The 16680-nt window shown below is 41.9% G+C and overlaps 1 protein-coding gene across 11 annotated transcripts in view; it reads right to left on the bottom strand.

Moving 5' to 3' along the window:
- celf5a (cugbp, Elav-like family member 5a) overlaps positions 1 to 16680 on the bottom strand; it is a 180111-nt gene that overhangs the window by 151706 nt on the left and 11725 nt on the right. For all 11 annotated transcript variants that reach the window (XM_027290656.1, XM_027290663.1, XM_027290662.1 and 8 more), the window contains exon 2: positions 10974 to 11056. In XM_027290656.1, coding sequence (XP_027146457.1) covers positions 10974 to 11056 — 83 coding nt within the window. The remainder of the gene's footprint in view (positions 1 to 10973; positions 11057 to 16680) is intronic.

The raw sequence follows: 16680 nt of genomic DNA on the forward strand, positions 1-16680 counted from the left end.
ACATAACATCTTATATAGTCCATACTGTTATTGTACGCTACAATAAGACATTTCATCATTACACTGTACACAAAAGCAGAATAATAAGGGTATACCAATAAAATGGCATAAAGTATATATACTTGTTATACTATAGTATAGCAGTACAAGACAGCTACCCAGGTTACCACAGTTATTTGATGAGTACATTGTCAAGAATCCCATACGTAGGGTAAAAGGGAAAGGAAAAAAAAGGCACAGGATTGAGTTGCACTGCTTTGGGTCAGCGTTATATCATACATAAGAGAATTGCTAAAAGAGGTTTCATGGGCCCCGTCCATATCGTATATTAATATATTGACCAAACAGAGCAAACAATGGACTCAGATTCCGTATAAAAAACACGGATTATCCAGGGGATGTGCAGGGATCAAAGCCTCATAATTGCTTTGGTTCTTAAGTCTTCTGTTCATTTTGATTCTCCTGCATGCTTATATTTTTTTCTTTGAGCCACTCCATATATTCTAATGTGAAAATCTGAGCGGCAGTAGCTATTCAGCTAGTGAGCACCACACTGTCAACCTAATGATTGCCTCTGCGACACCTTTGGACTTCATCATGAGATTCAACAAAAAGAAGGACCACATCTGTGCTGCTTTTCCTCCTGTTTCATACAGCACAGGTTAAAACTACCAGTCCTGATCAGGCAGTAAGGCCCTCCATCAGTACCTCCCACTCTCCATTTCCCTCTCTCCATTACACCCTACCTCACTCCCTCCATCTCATTTCTTAATCTTCACAACTCAGTGATTCAAATATCGTTCCTCTTACTTCTCATTCTGTTTCACAGTCTCCTCATCTTCTTTTTGACCCATCCATACTCCTCTCTCTCTCTCTCTCTCTCTCTCTCTACATATCTTCATCTTTTTTCTCCCTCTTTTCCATTTTCACATTTGTACCTCTGAGATGACTTCAGAGAGCCACCTCCTATCTAAGAACTTGCAGAAAGCACATTAAGAGATGCACACCGGCTAACCCTGCAGAACAGGGTGACTCTAAATTGCATCCTTCAAAACGTGCCACACATATGTCTGTGTGCCACGGCTCAGGGGGCCACAAGGGCTGACAAGAGTGAAAGACCACGCATTCTCTGTGCACTGCGCACTCACTTTCTCTCACACATTGTCACTCATACACGCACTTATACACACATAGATGCAAAGCTCTGCACAGTGCCAACAAACTCCGCAAACAACAACACAACACAGTGTGTGTCCCTACAAGCCCTTCACGGGTATCGGATACAGCCCTGTGATGGTTTTGGGGCTGCGGTGGGAGTGAGGGGTAGAGGGGAATTTAGTGTTTCACCTAAATGTGAGCTTGCTGCCTGGAAGACATCCAGTATACTGTTTTACTCTGAATTATTAAAGGCTGCCTCTTATTGCAGCTGAGACTGAAATAGTTTAGAGGCCACAGACTATAGCTGTTGGCACATAACTATATAATTCATATTCGCAGCTATTCTGCAGCCATCCAGCTTATTGGTATTTTCTATATGAAACGCTTTAAGGCTGCAATGATGGACAAAACATAACCACTTAAATGAAGTGTCAGATAAAATCTTAGTTTGATAACAATGAAAAACAAAGAGCTGCTACAAATACACTTGCAGAATCCCAACATGAGGGAATGTTCAATGCGTCGACATGCTTGATCTTGCTGGTGCTAGCTCAGCTATATGCAGGGTCCTGGTATTCTGCAGGGCAGATGACAGAAGCCTTCACCGCAAGCGATCACCCTGACACTGGCTCCCTCAGCGAGCTCTACTGACAGCCCTTCTCTGCAATGCAAATACCCACTTCCACATGAGCGGGCCCATCACTAGCACTCCCCATACACTTGTATTCCGTGTCATTACCCCCAGGGACCCTCACACACACACACACTCAGACACACACACACACACACACACACACACACACACACACACACACAGTCCCCCATGCCTCATGCTGCTACCCTTATCTTGGATGAGAAAGGGGCCGGGGCTTAAAACAAATCGGTTAGGCTGGCTCATGCGTTGGTAGCCATGAAGGAGGGCTGCCACGGGCTGTTTCCACTCATGCCTCCTGTCACTCACACTCCTCTCCTTGCCCTCCAGCCATGTGTACTGTATTTCATTAGTCCTGATTTTTGCTGACAAATGCTTGCTGTCGTGCTGTGCAGCCCCCTTACCCTCTCCATGGACAGCACACCAAAGCACAGCTAGATCTGCCTTACAAATGAGCTCCCCCTGGTTCAACCACCACATGTGTGCCATTTCTAGATATACAGCACACACAAGGACATGCATACACACTGGCACAGACGAAGGGATGGCAGTATTAACTCTAAAGGTATGACTTTAAACTGTCAACATGACCCTGTGCCCCCCTTCCTCCTCTCCTCTTTTTTCAATATTTCAACTGCTCTGCCACTTCATCCCCCTCTAATCTCTCACACACCCCTCTCTCTCCCATGGGCATGAGGTCCAGCCAGTGAGATGTCAGCTCCGATTAGCCACATTGGGTGATGGGTTTTAAGTGTGTCCTTCATTATTGAGCAAAGTGACATGTACTCTGCTACCCTCGGCTGTGCCTCCTAAAACTGTCGTCTTGTCTGTTTGGAAATCCAGTTTGTGTAAGCTAATCTTTTCTCCTCTCTTTCAACATGCACACAAGGACAGACTCCCAACCAAACACACACACACACCTCTATTCAGGGCCATAGTTTATCATCCATGGGCGCACCCCTCTGCTCACTGCCACTTTTTTTCTTTGTGTCTGCGGGCAGTAGCACACCTGTACAAGCCTGTACAGGGACCCACAGATGGATTGTCAGTCAGTATCTGGGCCTTGCCTCTTGCATTGGTCTGCACAGCCATGCCCGCCGGCCTGGAATTAAACCAGACTCATCTGGTTCAGCCCCACTGGTACAGGTGATGCTTCACCATGCCAATCAGAACGGCACAGCAAAGGAGCCAGACTATCACATGTTAGTCTGGTATACAGGCAGTGACATTCATTCACATTAAAAAAACAAGTCTACCCACACACACTCAGAGTTCCCCCCATTACACACAAAACCCAGCTCTATAACCCAGATCACAGCCGTGGCACATGATTGAATCTCACAGACAGGCGGGCGAGCAGTCTCCAGCCACAACCAGAAATAGGTTAAACAGGCTAAAAATATCAAAAACATTAATAATTCAGCTTTTTTGCTAACCTGTACTGTTCTAAAAAAATAGCACACTTCTCACTGTGAAGTGGCTTAATGGGCAGGGTGTGCAGTGGATTATTTTGGTATTTCAAGCAACGTCTCCCCCCCAAGAGCCTGTTAGCGAGATGTAACCTGAGCAGTGGGAGGGGAAGCGGCACTGTATAATGTCATCAGCACCACTGTCACGGATGGGGTCAAAATCCGGTCATCTGTGACTCACAGCAAGTTCTGGAACTTTGTAAATTTTGGTAGATGATTTGATCTAAACAAATCTTTTTTTTTTTTTTTTTTAAAGCAGAATTGCAACAATAAGTAAATTCATCTCTCAGTGGTAAACTATTATATTTATCAGCAACTATTTTGATAATTGAATAATTGTTGAATATTTTTTCTAGTCCTTTATGAGAGCAAAGTGAATATCTCTTGTGATGTGTTTGAGGACGTCACCTTTTTTGACATTTTATAAAAAAAACAACTGATCGATTAATCAAGAAAATAATTGATATACATGCATTTTTTTTGTTTGTTTACTTTTGTTCCATCTCTCTACCACCTATCAATATATCTCATGTTTTGCTATTTTTTATTATTTTCACACAAATAATTATTTAAATGCAACAGACTATTGTTACAGTTTTACAAAAGAACTCCTTAGTGGGAGACCACTGCATATCCACACTGAATGTATGAATTAAATGAAATTTCATGATGAAACACATTTTCAGTCTTTCCGTGGGTGTTGTTTATTCTCCCAAGGCAGGTGCAGAGAGCAGATCCAGCTCTTTTTTCCAAATACCCTTGGAAGCCTATTCCCTGGGGAGAAGAAGGCTTCTCTAAATATGTGGCTAATCTACCACACAGAAAAATGAGCTGAACAAAGGAGAGGTGTCTGCATCTGTGTGTGTGTGTGTGTGTGTGTGTGTGTGTATGTGTGTGTGTGTGTGTGTACACGTCTGTGTATGAGTGTGTGTGTTAAACGGGTACCAGAGGAGCAACAGCGAGACAGAGAGAGACACAAAGGTGGAAAATAAGCAACATTGTGATGGCTCGAACAGTTACCCAGTGTGTTTTAGTCTATTTCTAGAACCTCTGCTTCAGGGGTGTGTATATTCATGTGTGTGTCTGCGTATGTGTGTGTGCGTGTGTGTGTGTGTGAGCATAAGTGCATGTTGTAAGGGTGTAGGGATTCAGTTCCCTGAGGAGCACTCTGGTACAGCAGCTCTTTACTGTGCGTACATTACACCAGTATGCCATTACAGCAAACACACACACAAATACACAAATACACGAACACACACAGTTAAAGAAAACTAGTTGAGCTTACATACTGCTACTGGCACTGTAATAATACTGCCATGTGCCGGTGTACCACAATATAACCTATAAGTATGCATCACAGTAAAAAACAAAAGTCTACTCACACGTGCACAACAGCCCCAGTCCTCCAGACTTTTTATAACACCACCTGCTCCTTCTATTCATCAGCCTGATTTGACTTGGGTAATACGTTTAGAGACAGGGCAGGTCACAGGCAATGAAACCATTAGAGTACCAGTATCTACAAAGCCCTCTTTATTCTCATCTCAATGTATCAACAACGGTTATAAAAAAAACGACATCAGAGGCAGACCCCTGTAGCCTCTGAGATCAGCTGCAGCCATCTACCTTATTGTAGTGCTGAGATCAGCTGGTGGTAAGCTGCTGTATGAGCAAACTCCCCAAATGGATGGTGGTCAAATGTTTTAACAGACATCTGGGTCCTTACGGATGTGCTTGAAACTACGATGTCCATGAAACAGGCCAGAAATTTAAAAAAATATTCTATCTAGAACCAGTGTTTGGTTTGTCCATTCTGGGCTACAGCTGAAACACGGTGGACTCTGTGGAAGAGGACCCACAGCATCTTTACATATAAAAGCCTCATTCTAAGGTAACAAAAACATAATGATTCTTATTTTCAGATCATGATACACTAATAAAAACATAGTTTCCATATTGTATTCCATTTTTGCCATATACTGACACTAGAGTGCCCTAAATCTTACATACCTTTAAGTGCATTGCCCATTGCTAATGTAAAAAAGAAAAAAAACATAGTACAGGCTGTGCAGCAGAGATGAGATAGTATTTTACTTTAAATTCAAATGTTAAATTTGCAACAGATATCTCTGTATAATTCATAAAGCAGAAAGATATATTTTAAAGAAGAAAAGACCTTGACCATGCCTTTTTGAACATCCCTTCCACTATGATTGTCTTCCTGAAAACACACACACACACACACACACACACACACTGCTTTTACCCAAATTTTAACGAGTCCCATCTCCCTCATTACAAGGCCTCCAATCCTGCCAGCACCAATTGGCTTCATGCTGACCAGTCCACTCTTCTCCTGCCCCCACCTCTGCCCACCCAACACAGGCACATGCAGTGCACACACACAGTCACACAATCCACTAGACTCCGCCACCCTTCACAGAGTGTAGCATTGAATTATTCAGCCTTTGCAGCAGCTAGGCCGGCACAGCTTTGCTGTAGTTGATGAACAGGTGGATAGCTCGCACGCAAAAGGATGGGTGTATATGTTTGTGTCTGCACGTGTGTGCCTGAGTCTGTGTGTGTGTGCATGCAAAGCCCAAAGCTACGTGGTTTGCAGCATGTCGAGGAACGGCTCCATCGCGCGGCAGCCTCATTTCCACAGCACAAGGACCCTCCACAACACAGCTCCTCGCTTCCCATACATCCCATTATAGCTAAGCTAAGCACTGGCACATGCAAACAATAACACATACAAACATGTAAATTCATGCATGCACATGTGTACAAACAGAGGAACCCACATGCACTTACACAGCAGACTAATGGTACAGATATGTGTGCACGGCACAAGAGTGAGAGAGTGTGGAAAGACAGAATTGGAGACAGAGGGAGACGGCGGCAATTGAGAGGGAGGGGATCTACTTAGAGTGTTGACATTGCAAGAGCCCACATGTGTGTGCCGGAGCATAATCTTCTCCCTGCTCTCATTGGGTTTTTAATGCGGGTGCTATTTCCATAAACCTGCCTCCTGAATCACTGCCAGCCTCTTACACTCCCCCCAGGTCGAGCTGTACTAATACAAGGAGTAAATGCATGCAGCAAACACATTTCTACCGTTGCCTCTCTAAGACAATCACTGTTGTACACAATGCTAGCATGATAAAAAGGGGAGGGTGGCATGTTTTTCTGTGCTACAGCAAATGGACCTGCTGCAGTGACTGAGATTATTTCTTAGATCTGCTGGATTTGTGGAGCGGCAGTGAGAGGACAGAGAGTTTGAGGAGAGAGGGGGGAGGATGGGGGATTGAGGGAGGGGGACAGTGTGAAGGATGCAGGATTTTGTCATGATGCTGAAGCTGGGTGGACTAAATCTCCTGCGAATTTGTGTATAGAGCTGTGACATTCACAGGCACACACACCAACTCCTGTCGAAACAGCCACTGGGCCTTAACTGGCAGTCTGTTTCTGTTGCATGTTTTTGAAGAATAAATGATGTCATAAAGTATCATCAGTGTCCAAGTCATCGGGGGGGGGACTTTGATTTTATTTGGTGAGAGAAAAAGGGTTTTAAAGTTAACACACGCATTTTCACATACACAACCACTCGTACAGTTATGTAATATAAAAAGTAGTGCATCTCCATCAGCAGCAAACAAGCACGAAACTGCACACAAATAATATATTCAAGCCTCACTGTCGTGGGCGGCATGTGATCACGGCAAGCTGCCATGTGCACATGTTTTTCTTCCCACCTTTATACACTGCTATCTGTATCTACATAGGGCTGGCTGCAATGCAAAGCCAGCTTACCACACACACAGTTAATAGAGCCAAGCAACACACACCTGGTAAACTGTCAGAGCCTCTCCTATTCGGTGGCCAAACTTATGTCAGGCATTCGTGTCCCCAAGGTTCCCATCACACTTCACTGCAGGAATCTATATTCCAGTCCAGTACACTTCCATTAGGCCATACTGTTCCTTTCAGCAGCTAATGTGTAACAGGGGGACATGGATAATAACATCCAAGAACACAAGCGCTTCTTTCTGATAATAGGAGGACACTGGGTTATGTCTGTTTGTGTATGCGGCAACTAGTGCCTCCATGTTGGTCTCTGACCATGTCGGTGATGTCATGCTGCAGACATGCAGCATGTATACAGTATCAGTCATTATTTAAAGTATCTTGAGGATCTTCAAAAATTATAACTTTTAAAGTTAGAATACTTAAGGTGACCGCTCCTGCTCAGGTGGCGGAGCAGGTCGTCTGTTGGCAGTTTGCGGTTCCATCCCCACCTCCTCCTGTCCACATGTCGAAGTGTCCTTGGGCAAAACACTGGTTTGCTCTACTTTGCCACTTGGGGATGCACAAGCCAGTGCGTTCCTAATTGCCGGTCCCAAGCCCGGTTAAATGGGGAGGGTTGCGTCAGAAAGGGCACCTGGCATAAAAAGCCTATGCCAAATCAAATATGCGGCTCATCAGATCTAAAAAAAAATACAGCAGAACCACTGTGGCGGTGGGAAGCAGAGAAAGACGAAATAAAGTTAGAACCAAGATTTTAGTTATCAAACCACATTTATACAATTTAGAGACTGCATTTTTAAACAATATAAATCCAATGACTTTGCATTCTGTAATTGCCTCTATATAGTATATTTATTATCTTGGAGGAGTACACACACGCAGAGGACAAACGAAACAACAGTCGGTCGTGAGCTCAGTACTACCACAGTTTTCTTTAGAATATTGAAACATGCATCCTTCTCTGCTTATGTTCTCAGTTTATATGGGCGCACAGTGAACAGACATATTGAGTTGAGTTGAGTTTCTCATCTTCTCTTGTATACCTGACAAGAGTAGCCACTTAAGGTGTATTAACTACTTAATGGTTGATACAAGAGTAATATCAAACTGAACTCACGATTTTAAAACTTACTTGCTGTAACCACAGGTGATGCCAAATCAATCAACCGGGACTGAAATCTTAAGGGTTCCAACTTGTCTTTAAAATTTTCTCTTGCCTTTTTTAACAAGAAAGGTGAGGGATTCAGTGTTTTGCCCAAGGACATTACAGCAGACACAGAGTGTGAACCCAGGCCTTCTAGCTGAAGACTTGCTCAAAAATTCTAACACTCCATCTCATGAAATTCAAGTGCGGGCATGCTGGGGTCCATGTGTATGCTGGCATGTGTGTTTGGGTTTGTTTGGGCTCGGTGTTCAGCAAAGGGTCCTGCATGAGATTTAGAACAGCTTGTTAGGTGGTACAAATTTCATCTATGTTGTCCTCATTTGCAACAAGTTAAGTCCAGCAGGATTTTAGTGGTCAAAGCCAGAGAGCAAAAGAGCAGCAACGCAAGGGTTAATGACAAAACGCAGACGTTAATAACTTATAACTCATCTCTGGAGAATTCCTAGTTTACATTAATTACACCATAGCCCCTGGCAAACTGCATATCAAGCAGGATTTTGCAAACAAACAACTGGCATATCTACTTACCATCAAGCAGTGAAGCAACAGGGGTCATATCACAAAAGATTTAGTAGCGAGGAGGCTCAGGAGAGAAGGACAGGAGAAGCAATAGGAGGCAGTCAAATGCACAAGCACACATATTTTTATACACACATACAGAAACACACACATCGTAATGCAGCATGGTTATTATAAAACATCCCGTATAGTATTCCCTGTATTATACTGTAGACAAAATGTGTGAGAAAAATCTCTCCTCAGCTGTTGGTGAACAGGGTCTATAGGATGTTCAGGAACACTGACATGCTACTGTAATTGTATGTAGCTAGTGTTGTACCTACTTGTGCTATGTGTGGCTGCAGTATTAAGCTTACATTGTGTTTCCTTAGGCCACTGGTGTTTGTGTGTGTGAGCAAAGCTGAGGGGAACAGCAGAGCAGCCTCGTCTGTGAGGCCTGACACCCATCAATGTCTGCCTGTTACATTTCTATGACATGCTCTGTCTCAGGAAGAGCAGCGGCAGAGGAGCGGCAGGAGAGAGGGGAGACAGGAGGATGTGGGGTGGACAGGACTGAGTGGGGTAGAGGGGAAGTCAGCAGGAGGGTTACAGCAAGAATAAAAAAGGTACAAGAAAAGGGTTTTATTTCTCACGAGTGATATGCAGCATCTTTCAATGTCACTGAATGTGTGTGTGTGTGTGTGTGTGTGTGTGTGTGTGTGTGTGTGTGTGTGTGTGTGTGTGTGTGTGTCTGTGTGTGTGTGTGTGTGTGTGTGTGTGCGCACGCTGTAAAGGGAGGGCTTTCCGAAATGGTGTGGAACAAATGCAACATTTCAAGGCTGTGTCTGCTAATTCTGTACATACACCATGTATCATCGTCATTAAATGTTATTGTTTTCTGTTAACATTAAGCGATGCTGTTTATAGTAATGTTGTTTATAGCACTCCATTCGGATGATTGTTAAACCTTTCAGAGTCCAGATGGTTGGAGATCTGCTCTTCTCTCAGAACACACAAAGAAAAGGAGGGGGAGGCAGACAAGAGCATCAGACTTGTTAACGTCTGTGTCTGTGCCCTCATGCCCCTCATTTATACATTCAGCCACATCAACTATTTAATCCCAATGGTAGGTCAACCCTTATGGACACCCTGCCAGCCTGGCGAGGGGGGGAGGCGTTATTAATGACTATGAGGCGTGAGAGAGAAACTTACTGGAAAGCCAGACCACTGACGAAAACAGTACGAGAGAATCCTCCTTTTTTTAATGTTGCTGAACTGTTACAGCTTCTCATGAACACATCCTCTGGCATTATATGAAATAACTTTGTTTTTCCATTCTCTGTCTTCCATCTTATTATTCAAATGCGGAGGAAAAAAAGAGAAGAATAACGCCCTCCAGCTTTGTGCTTGGCTAATTTGCAGGATAAACGAAACAACTTGTTTTTCAAAAAAGCCACCGGAAAAATGTCCAAAGTTTGTGGTAGTTGTATTTGCATGTTTAACTGAAACATGTGCCTCTTGGCTCAGGCTCTTTGTCTTCAATCAGAGGGGATGTTGGGGGTGAGGGGAGGGGGTGAGTGGATCTTTACTGATTTTTTTTCAGTGTAGGTTTGCTCCAAGCATGTTAAGCCACACTGCCTCTGTGGGGAGCCACTTCTACCAACCCCTCCATTTTTCTGTTTCTTTCTGACATACTTTAAGCTCTGGGGATGATCTCACTCCGATACGGGAAGTCCCATTTGTGTGTAAACACACAGATAGACAAATGCATAAACACCAAAACAGTAACGGAAATATAATTTGATGTGAATACAAACACCATGAGCACAAACGATCATGTAAAGGAATGAGTTTCTCTTCATCAAATGATTTTAAAGTCATTCATCTAAGCTATGTTCGACATTTTTTCACCACCTTTTCAAAATTGCAAAGCTTTGCCCCTGAAAAACTGTCATTCTATGCTGCTGCTTTAAAAGTGTGAGGCAGAGTGGGTCTGATCAATGCTGGCAATATCCCCTGGAGAACAGACACGTGGAAAAGTTGAAACCAGGCCTTCAAAAGGCTGAGCTATTGATTGAATTGCTTTCCAAAGTGTTTTTCATCTCTGGGACTATACAGGGAGAATGCCGGCTGGTGTGAAGCCGGGTGCAGATGGCACGGCTGACCACCACAGAGAGAGACTGGGAAGAGGAGGTGAGAGAGACAGAGAGAAACAGACACTTACCCCTGGCAGTGTTTTCTGTTCATGGAGGGCGTTCTGGGCTTTGATGGCCGACTCTCGGGCGCAGTAGGTGAGGAATGCACAACCTGTATAAAAAAATTTAAAAAACATGAATCTGATTAAAATTAGGCAACTGTGCAATACAACAGGCTACATGTGGACAATTTTCTATGGTGGCAAGGGGAGAGGAGAAAACAAAACCACAAAAAATGAAGTAGGAGATGAGCACAGAATTTTCTTTTGGATGAATTGCCAGGCCGGTCCAGCTTCCCTTTCCCTAGTGCCATGTCCTGTCAAAAGTTCCTACCAGCCTAGCCAGCGTCCCCCATCCTCAATGGTTGTGACAGCAGCGGAGACAAAAGAAATGGGACTACAGGACAGTATTGTGGGGTTAGAAAAGGATAGCAGGGATTAGATCAGTGTAGGGATGGAGGATGGAGGGAGATGCTGACAGAGAAGAAGGGAGGACAAGACGTGGTGTTAAAACTCTCCAGGGTGAATGCCTAACTGCAAGACTTCAAGTATGCTGCCATGTCACACACACACTCTCACAAAATCCACCAAGCACCAATGTTAAGCATGCACATACACACAACATCTGTCAAAATCACTGAATACGTAAAGAGAAGAGAAGAGAGAAAGCAGGGAGGACGAGAGATGGAGAGAAACCAGATGGAGTATTGAGGCAATCATTTTCCCCCTGACTGTCTGAATAAATAGATTTGCTTGTGTTCTATTAATGAGGTTCATATGGGTTACCATGCATCATATTTCTACCACTCTGAAGATGGTTTATGAGCAGCCACTGCATTTTGGATCTCATTTCAACAGCCAAATGTATTCAGTGGGTGGTGATGTATTAAGTGCCTTTACAGAGACAATATTCCAATCTGTTTTTCTTGTTGCATATGAGATCACTTTTACCCATCTAAACATTCACTATTCATTTTTGTGGCGTGCCTGTGCATGTGTAACTTTATTGCCATTTCAATGACCTTTGCACTTTGGCTATGTCTCCACAGTCACCTCTCCAGGACTGCATAAGAAAAAGGTGGTTAAAACGCCATGTCAGACATTGATCCATTGATTGACCTGTAACCTAGCTTACTGCTCTGAACCTTAAGTGTCTGCACATGTGTATATGTGCTTTCACATCTGTTCATTTATGTACACAGATTTAACTCTTATCCAAGTCACATTCAGTCCTTCCTGTTCTATTTCTTGAAGCTCCTCCTTTTATTTGGGGCAGTCAGTCTGCACCCTGCCATACTCTTCAGTATGAGAAAGACAGATAGTGATGGAGTCTGTCCAGGGTCGTGACCTTTGAGATGGCTGACTGTAGCACTGGTGTCACAGTGCAGCCCTCCCCATAGTGTCCCTTGTCCCAGCACCCCTAACCTAATGATTTCCGATGGTCACCAAGCAAATCACTCAATCACTCACACTGCTGTCTAATTCCCTTTCATCTGTGTCAGCTTGTAAAAAAAATACAAAGACCGTAGAATTATCATTGTTGCTTTTGGTTTGTTTGTTTCACAAATGGTTGAGGGTAATAGGAGGGAATGGCTCCATTTTGGTTGTTGTTTTTCTCTCTCTTTTTTTCTCTCTGGGCTCTGTTGTTGTTGGTTTACTTGACAAATGCCGGCCCTATCTCTGAATAAGAAACAAGTATTTTGCATTACAATCACAAGCACGATTTATTTGTTAATGTGTAATGCATAGGGCATTGAGAATAAATTAATAACAACCACAACACTGGCAAACAAAAGAGAAACATGAACTCCATTTAAATGTGATTCTGTGCTCTTTAATGTATGGCTTAATAAGAATTTGCAGGCCACAGGCGAAAAAGCTTTAACAACTCCATAATTGGAATCCAAACACGTACAAATTGCCAGTGCTGCATTGCATACCAAGTGCAAAAGTGTGAGGGGGGGTAGAATGATGAAATTGTTTGAAACACAACAAAAAGCCACTGTAATCGGAGCCTGCTGACACAGCGATGGGGGAAGCCTTCCCATTGTGAGGAGCTGATCCTCTGCATCATCTGATAGAAACCTAAAACAGCCTTATCTCACACATTGATTTCAGCTCCAAAGAGAAGAAATTCCTCTTCTTCTCTTTGCTCCCTTTCCCTCCTCTCTCTTCTCACGACTTCTGTCTCTTCGTCAATGCCAACTCCACTCCTCTCGTCTCCTATTTCTTAATGATATATTTTTAAATATGTGGTGTGTGTGTGTGTGTGTACTGGGAAATAGGGCTGAGTCTCGCCAGCTCCACTGTGTTGAATTGGCATGTAATTAAAGTGTCTTACATGGAAGAGAGAGAGTGAGTGGGAGAGGCAGAAAGAAAACGAGACAGAGAGTGAGCCGTGGAAGGTACAGTGTAGCTCTAGCGACAGCAGCCATTTACTTTCACGTGGCCCTGAATCTCCATTACCAAACTGCACAAATCTGGTGCAGCACAATACAATATACTGCTAATTGTTCCATCAAGTTTACAGGTCCTGTTGATAACATCTGTACTCAAACACACACAAACGGTACTCTCTTTCACCACATCGAAGCTCTTATCAGGCACGCTGACTGTGTCCATATTACATATATGGACAGAAATCAGAATTTTTTGTATTTAGTATACTGTAGAACAAATCAACAAATATCTTTCTCAACAGACTTTGTCACTGTAACTTTGATTTTGTAACAAAATAAATATGAAATATAACCACACATATACGAACATATATAATGGTTTGTTTGCCCAAGTACTTTCTTTTCACTTACTTACTTTTCACTGTGCTCAGCCTCTTTCTCACAGACACAAAGACCCAAATGCTGATGAAATACATGCCTCTGTTTAAGAAATCTCTTCACCAATCGATATTGGACAACTGGCCAATTTTTTTTTTTCATCTTGCAAATATTAACACATGATCATGGCTATGAAAATGAAAATAAAAATATCATCATCATGGTTGAGTAAAGTAAAAACAATGGCAACATCCACACTCTTACTTTTCCCAGAGGAGCACTAAACATCTATTTGAAATGGTATTAACAAAGGGGCAAGGTGCCTTTTGAACACGCGTCACCTTTAATCATGTTGTTTCCTTTACATGGAATCATATATGGTGCAGGTACATTAAGCAAATTTTAAACTATGCATATTATGTACCAAACAAAATCCTACCCCTCATTCATTTCAACATAATCCAGTGTGTGGGTTTGTGTGAAACAAAACACTGGCCTAAAGACGACCCAAATGGCAATTAACCGCATAACCACTGAGGTGCACTACCCTTTCAATGTGATAAGGTAAAAACATAAGTAACTCTCCCTGGACTGTATAAATCAAGTTCATCATCAATCAAACTCACAAACCTGCCTCTCGTAAATTAAATTTACTATCATTCATAAATTACCTTATTGGGACATAAGCATAAAATCAATTCTCTTGGACAAACATATATACATCAGTCGATACAATAACCTCTAACATAATTAACTTTCACAATAAACACCACAATCTTCTAATTCTTAAAAAAAAAAATTAAAATAGACCTTTTACACAGCAGCAATTTTGACATGAATTGTAGGTTACACAGGTGTTACCAGTGACTATTAATTAAGGTTCTGTTCCATTCGGGTCAAACAGAGTCATGCTGCAATAAATGGAACTGGACCTTAATTAGTATCATTGGAAACACCTGCTTAGACCCTATTTCATGTCAAAATGGCTGGTATCTTTGCCTTTATAAATCAGAATCAACACACTAGTGCAAAGATATGTCTGCTAAAAAATTAAAAAATTAAAATTAAAGGCTTTCAGGTAGCTAGTTGCCAAACTTTATATATAAACACTAAGAAATGTCACATTCACAGCAGCTGCACAGGATCAAATTGACCGTTACATCAACTCCTCTAACGGTTAGTACGGTGCTGGTCCAACTGTCAGGTCTTACCAGCTTAAATACGCTTTCACGGGACGGTTCACGGTGAACAGGTCCTCCTTGGCACACCGCTTTCGGCTAGAAACTACTTATTTTAGACATTTGACATAAACGCAGTGGATACTCACTGTTTCTGACAGCGCTTTAAGTTACGTTTTTTTTTTTTCCAGCTCGGCTACAGGTTGTCAGTTGACTTCACTAACGTCTCCTGCCCAACTGACGCAGACGCACGACGTTGTGACGTCATTCAAACAAGCTTTGTTGACATGAACGTCGACGTTGACAACAGTGGATAAATAATTACGTTTTACACAAGAAAACAGATAATAATAATAGACAATGACAAGATAACAAATTACACTATTTAAAACTAATTCATGTTAATTTGTTTCTCTATTTCTATTCAGCTTGCAATGTTGAGAGGTTTAGGACAGGTGTGTCCAAACTTTTTTTTTTTTTTAAAGAGGGCTAGATTTGACAATGTGAAGATCCCCAGGGGCCAATACTAACATTTTAAAAATGTTACATGCATTAGAAATGCACTGTTCTGTAACACTTTTATTTTCATTGTCACAATGATCTGTTTTTATTTTTTTATTGGCAGTGTTACCAAATCTAAGCCAATCAGGCGTGGGATAAATCTAATCTCTGCCTTTCTTTCACATCTGCGGTCGGATAACAACAAAGAATGAATTGTATGGAATATGTTAAAGTTGATACAAATCTTCACCTCATGTTCATTTTAAACATGACTTATTGTGAGTAATGCAAAGTCTGTTAACATTTAAGATGACTTATTGTGAGTAATGCAAAGTCTGTTAACATTTAAGTTTAAAAATGTGTCACTCTTTCACAAAATCATTCATAAAGTAATATTTTGCAGCATATCTACAGACACCAACAACGTTTAGTGTATTCAAATGCTTCAACCAAAAAAGCCAAATCTACCAGCCATACACTATCTAACAATCCTAGCAGGCCATAAATAATAATTAACAATATAATATAGAAATTAAGCTGCTGGCCGCATGAAATCTGAGCGTAGGCCGTGATTGGCCCCCAGGCCGGACTTTCGACTTGCCAGGTTTAGGAAAACATATCTAGCTATTTTTGGCAAATTGTTATGTCTTGTAACTATCTGTTGTAACGTGTAGCTAGCTGTGAAGCCACTAAACTTGCTATGATGCCTTCTAGCACCACATTAAATCAAGTATTCATAATCATCATGTCTAATACATTTTATTACTGCCTCAACTTAGCTGTAAAAGCATCAGAAATACAATAATGATGATCAAGCTACCTATGAAGTAATTCCTCTGAGGTGGTTACAACAATGTAAACCCAACAAACATTTATATATAAAACATATATATAACTTTTCTGTTGCTTTTATTTCAAAGCACTGCTCCAAGTGCTGTTTCTCAAAGACAGTTAACCTTTAAAATCTTAGAGTCAATACCTTATTAAAATGATCACTGCAAATCCTTGTGACTCTGTCCAGTTTTTAAACAATGACCTTTCATGTGTTTGCTGGCATTGCTATCCATATCTGTTTGTGTACTGGCTGGAATACAGCAAACTGTAACTCAGAGTTTGATACTTCTCGTTTTTTTCTGTGTCGACAATTTCTTTGATAACATTTCATGAGAAACTACCTCAGCAGTTAATGATAGGCTATTTATATATGCTGTTAGGGCCATAAAGAGTTTAATTAAAAATATAGCGCCTGTGACTATAGCGACAGACAGCTTCAGTCTGTGA

The sequence above is a fragment of the Larimichthys crocea genome, chromosome XVII, assembly GCF_000972845.2.
Source record: "Larimichthys crocea isolate SSNF chromosome XVII, L_crocea_2.0, whole genome shotgun sequence".
In the NCBI taxonomy this organism is placed as follows: domain Eukaryota; kingdom Metazoa; phylum Chordata; class Actinopteri; family Sciaenidae; genus Larimichthys; species Larimichthys crocea.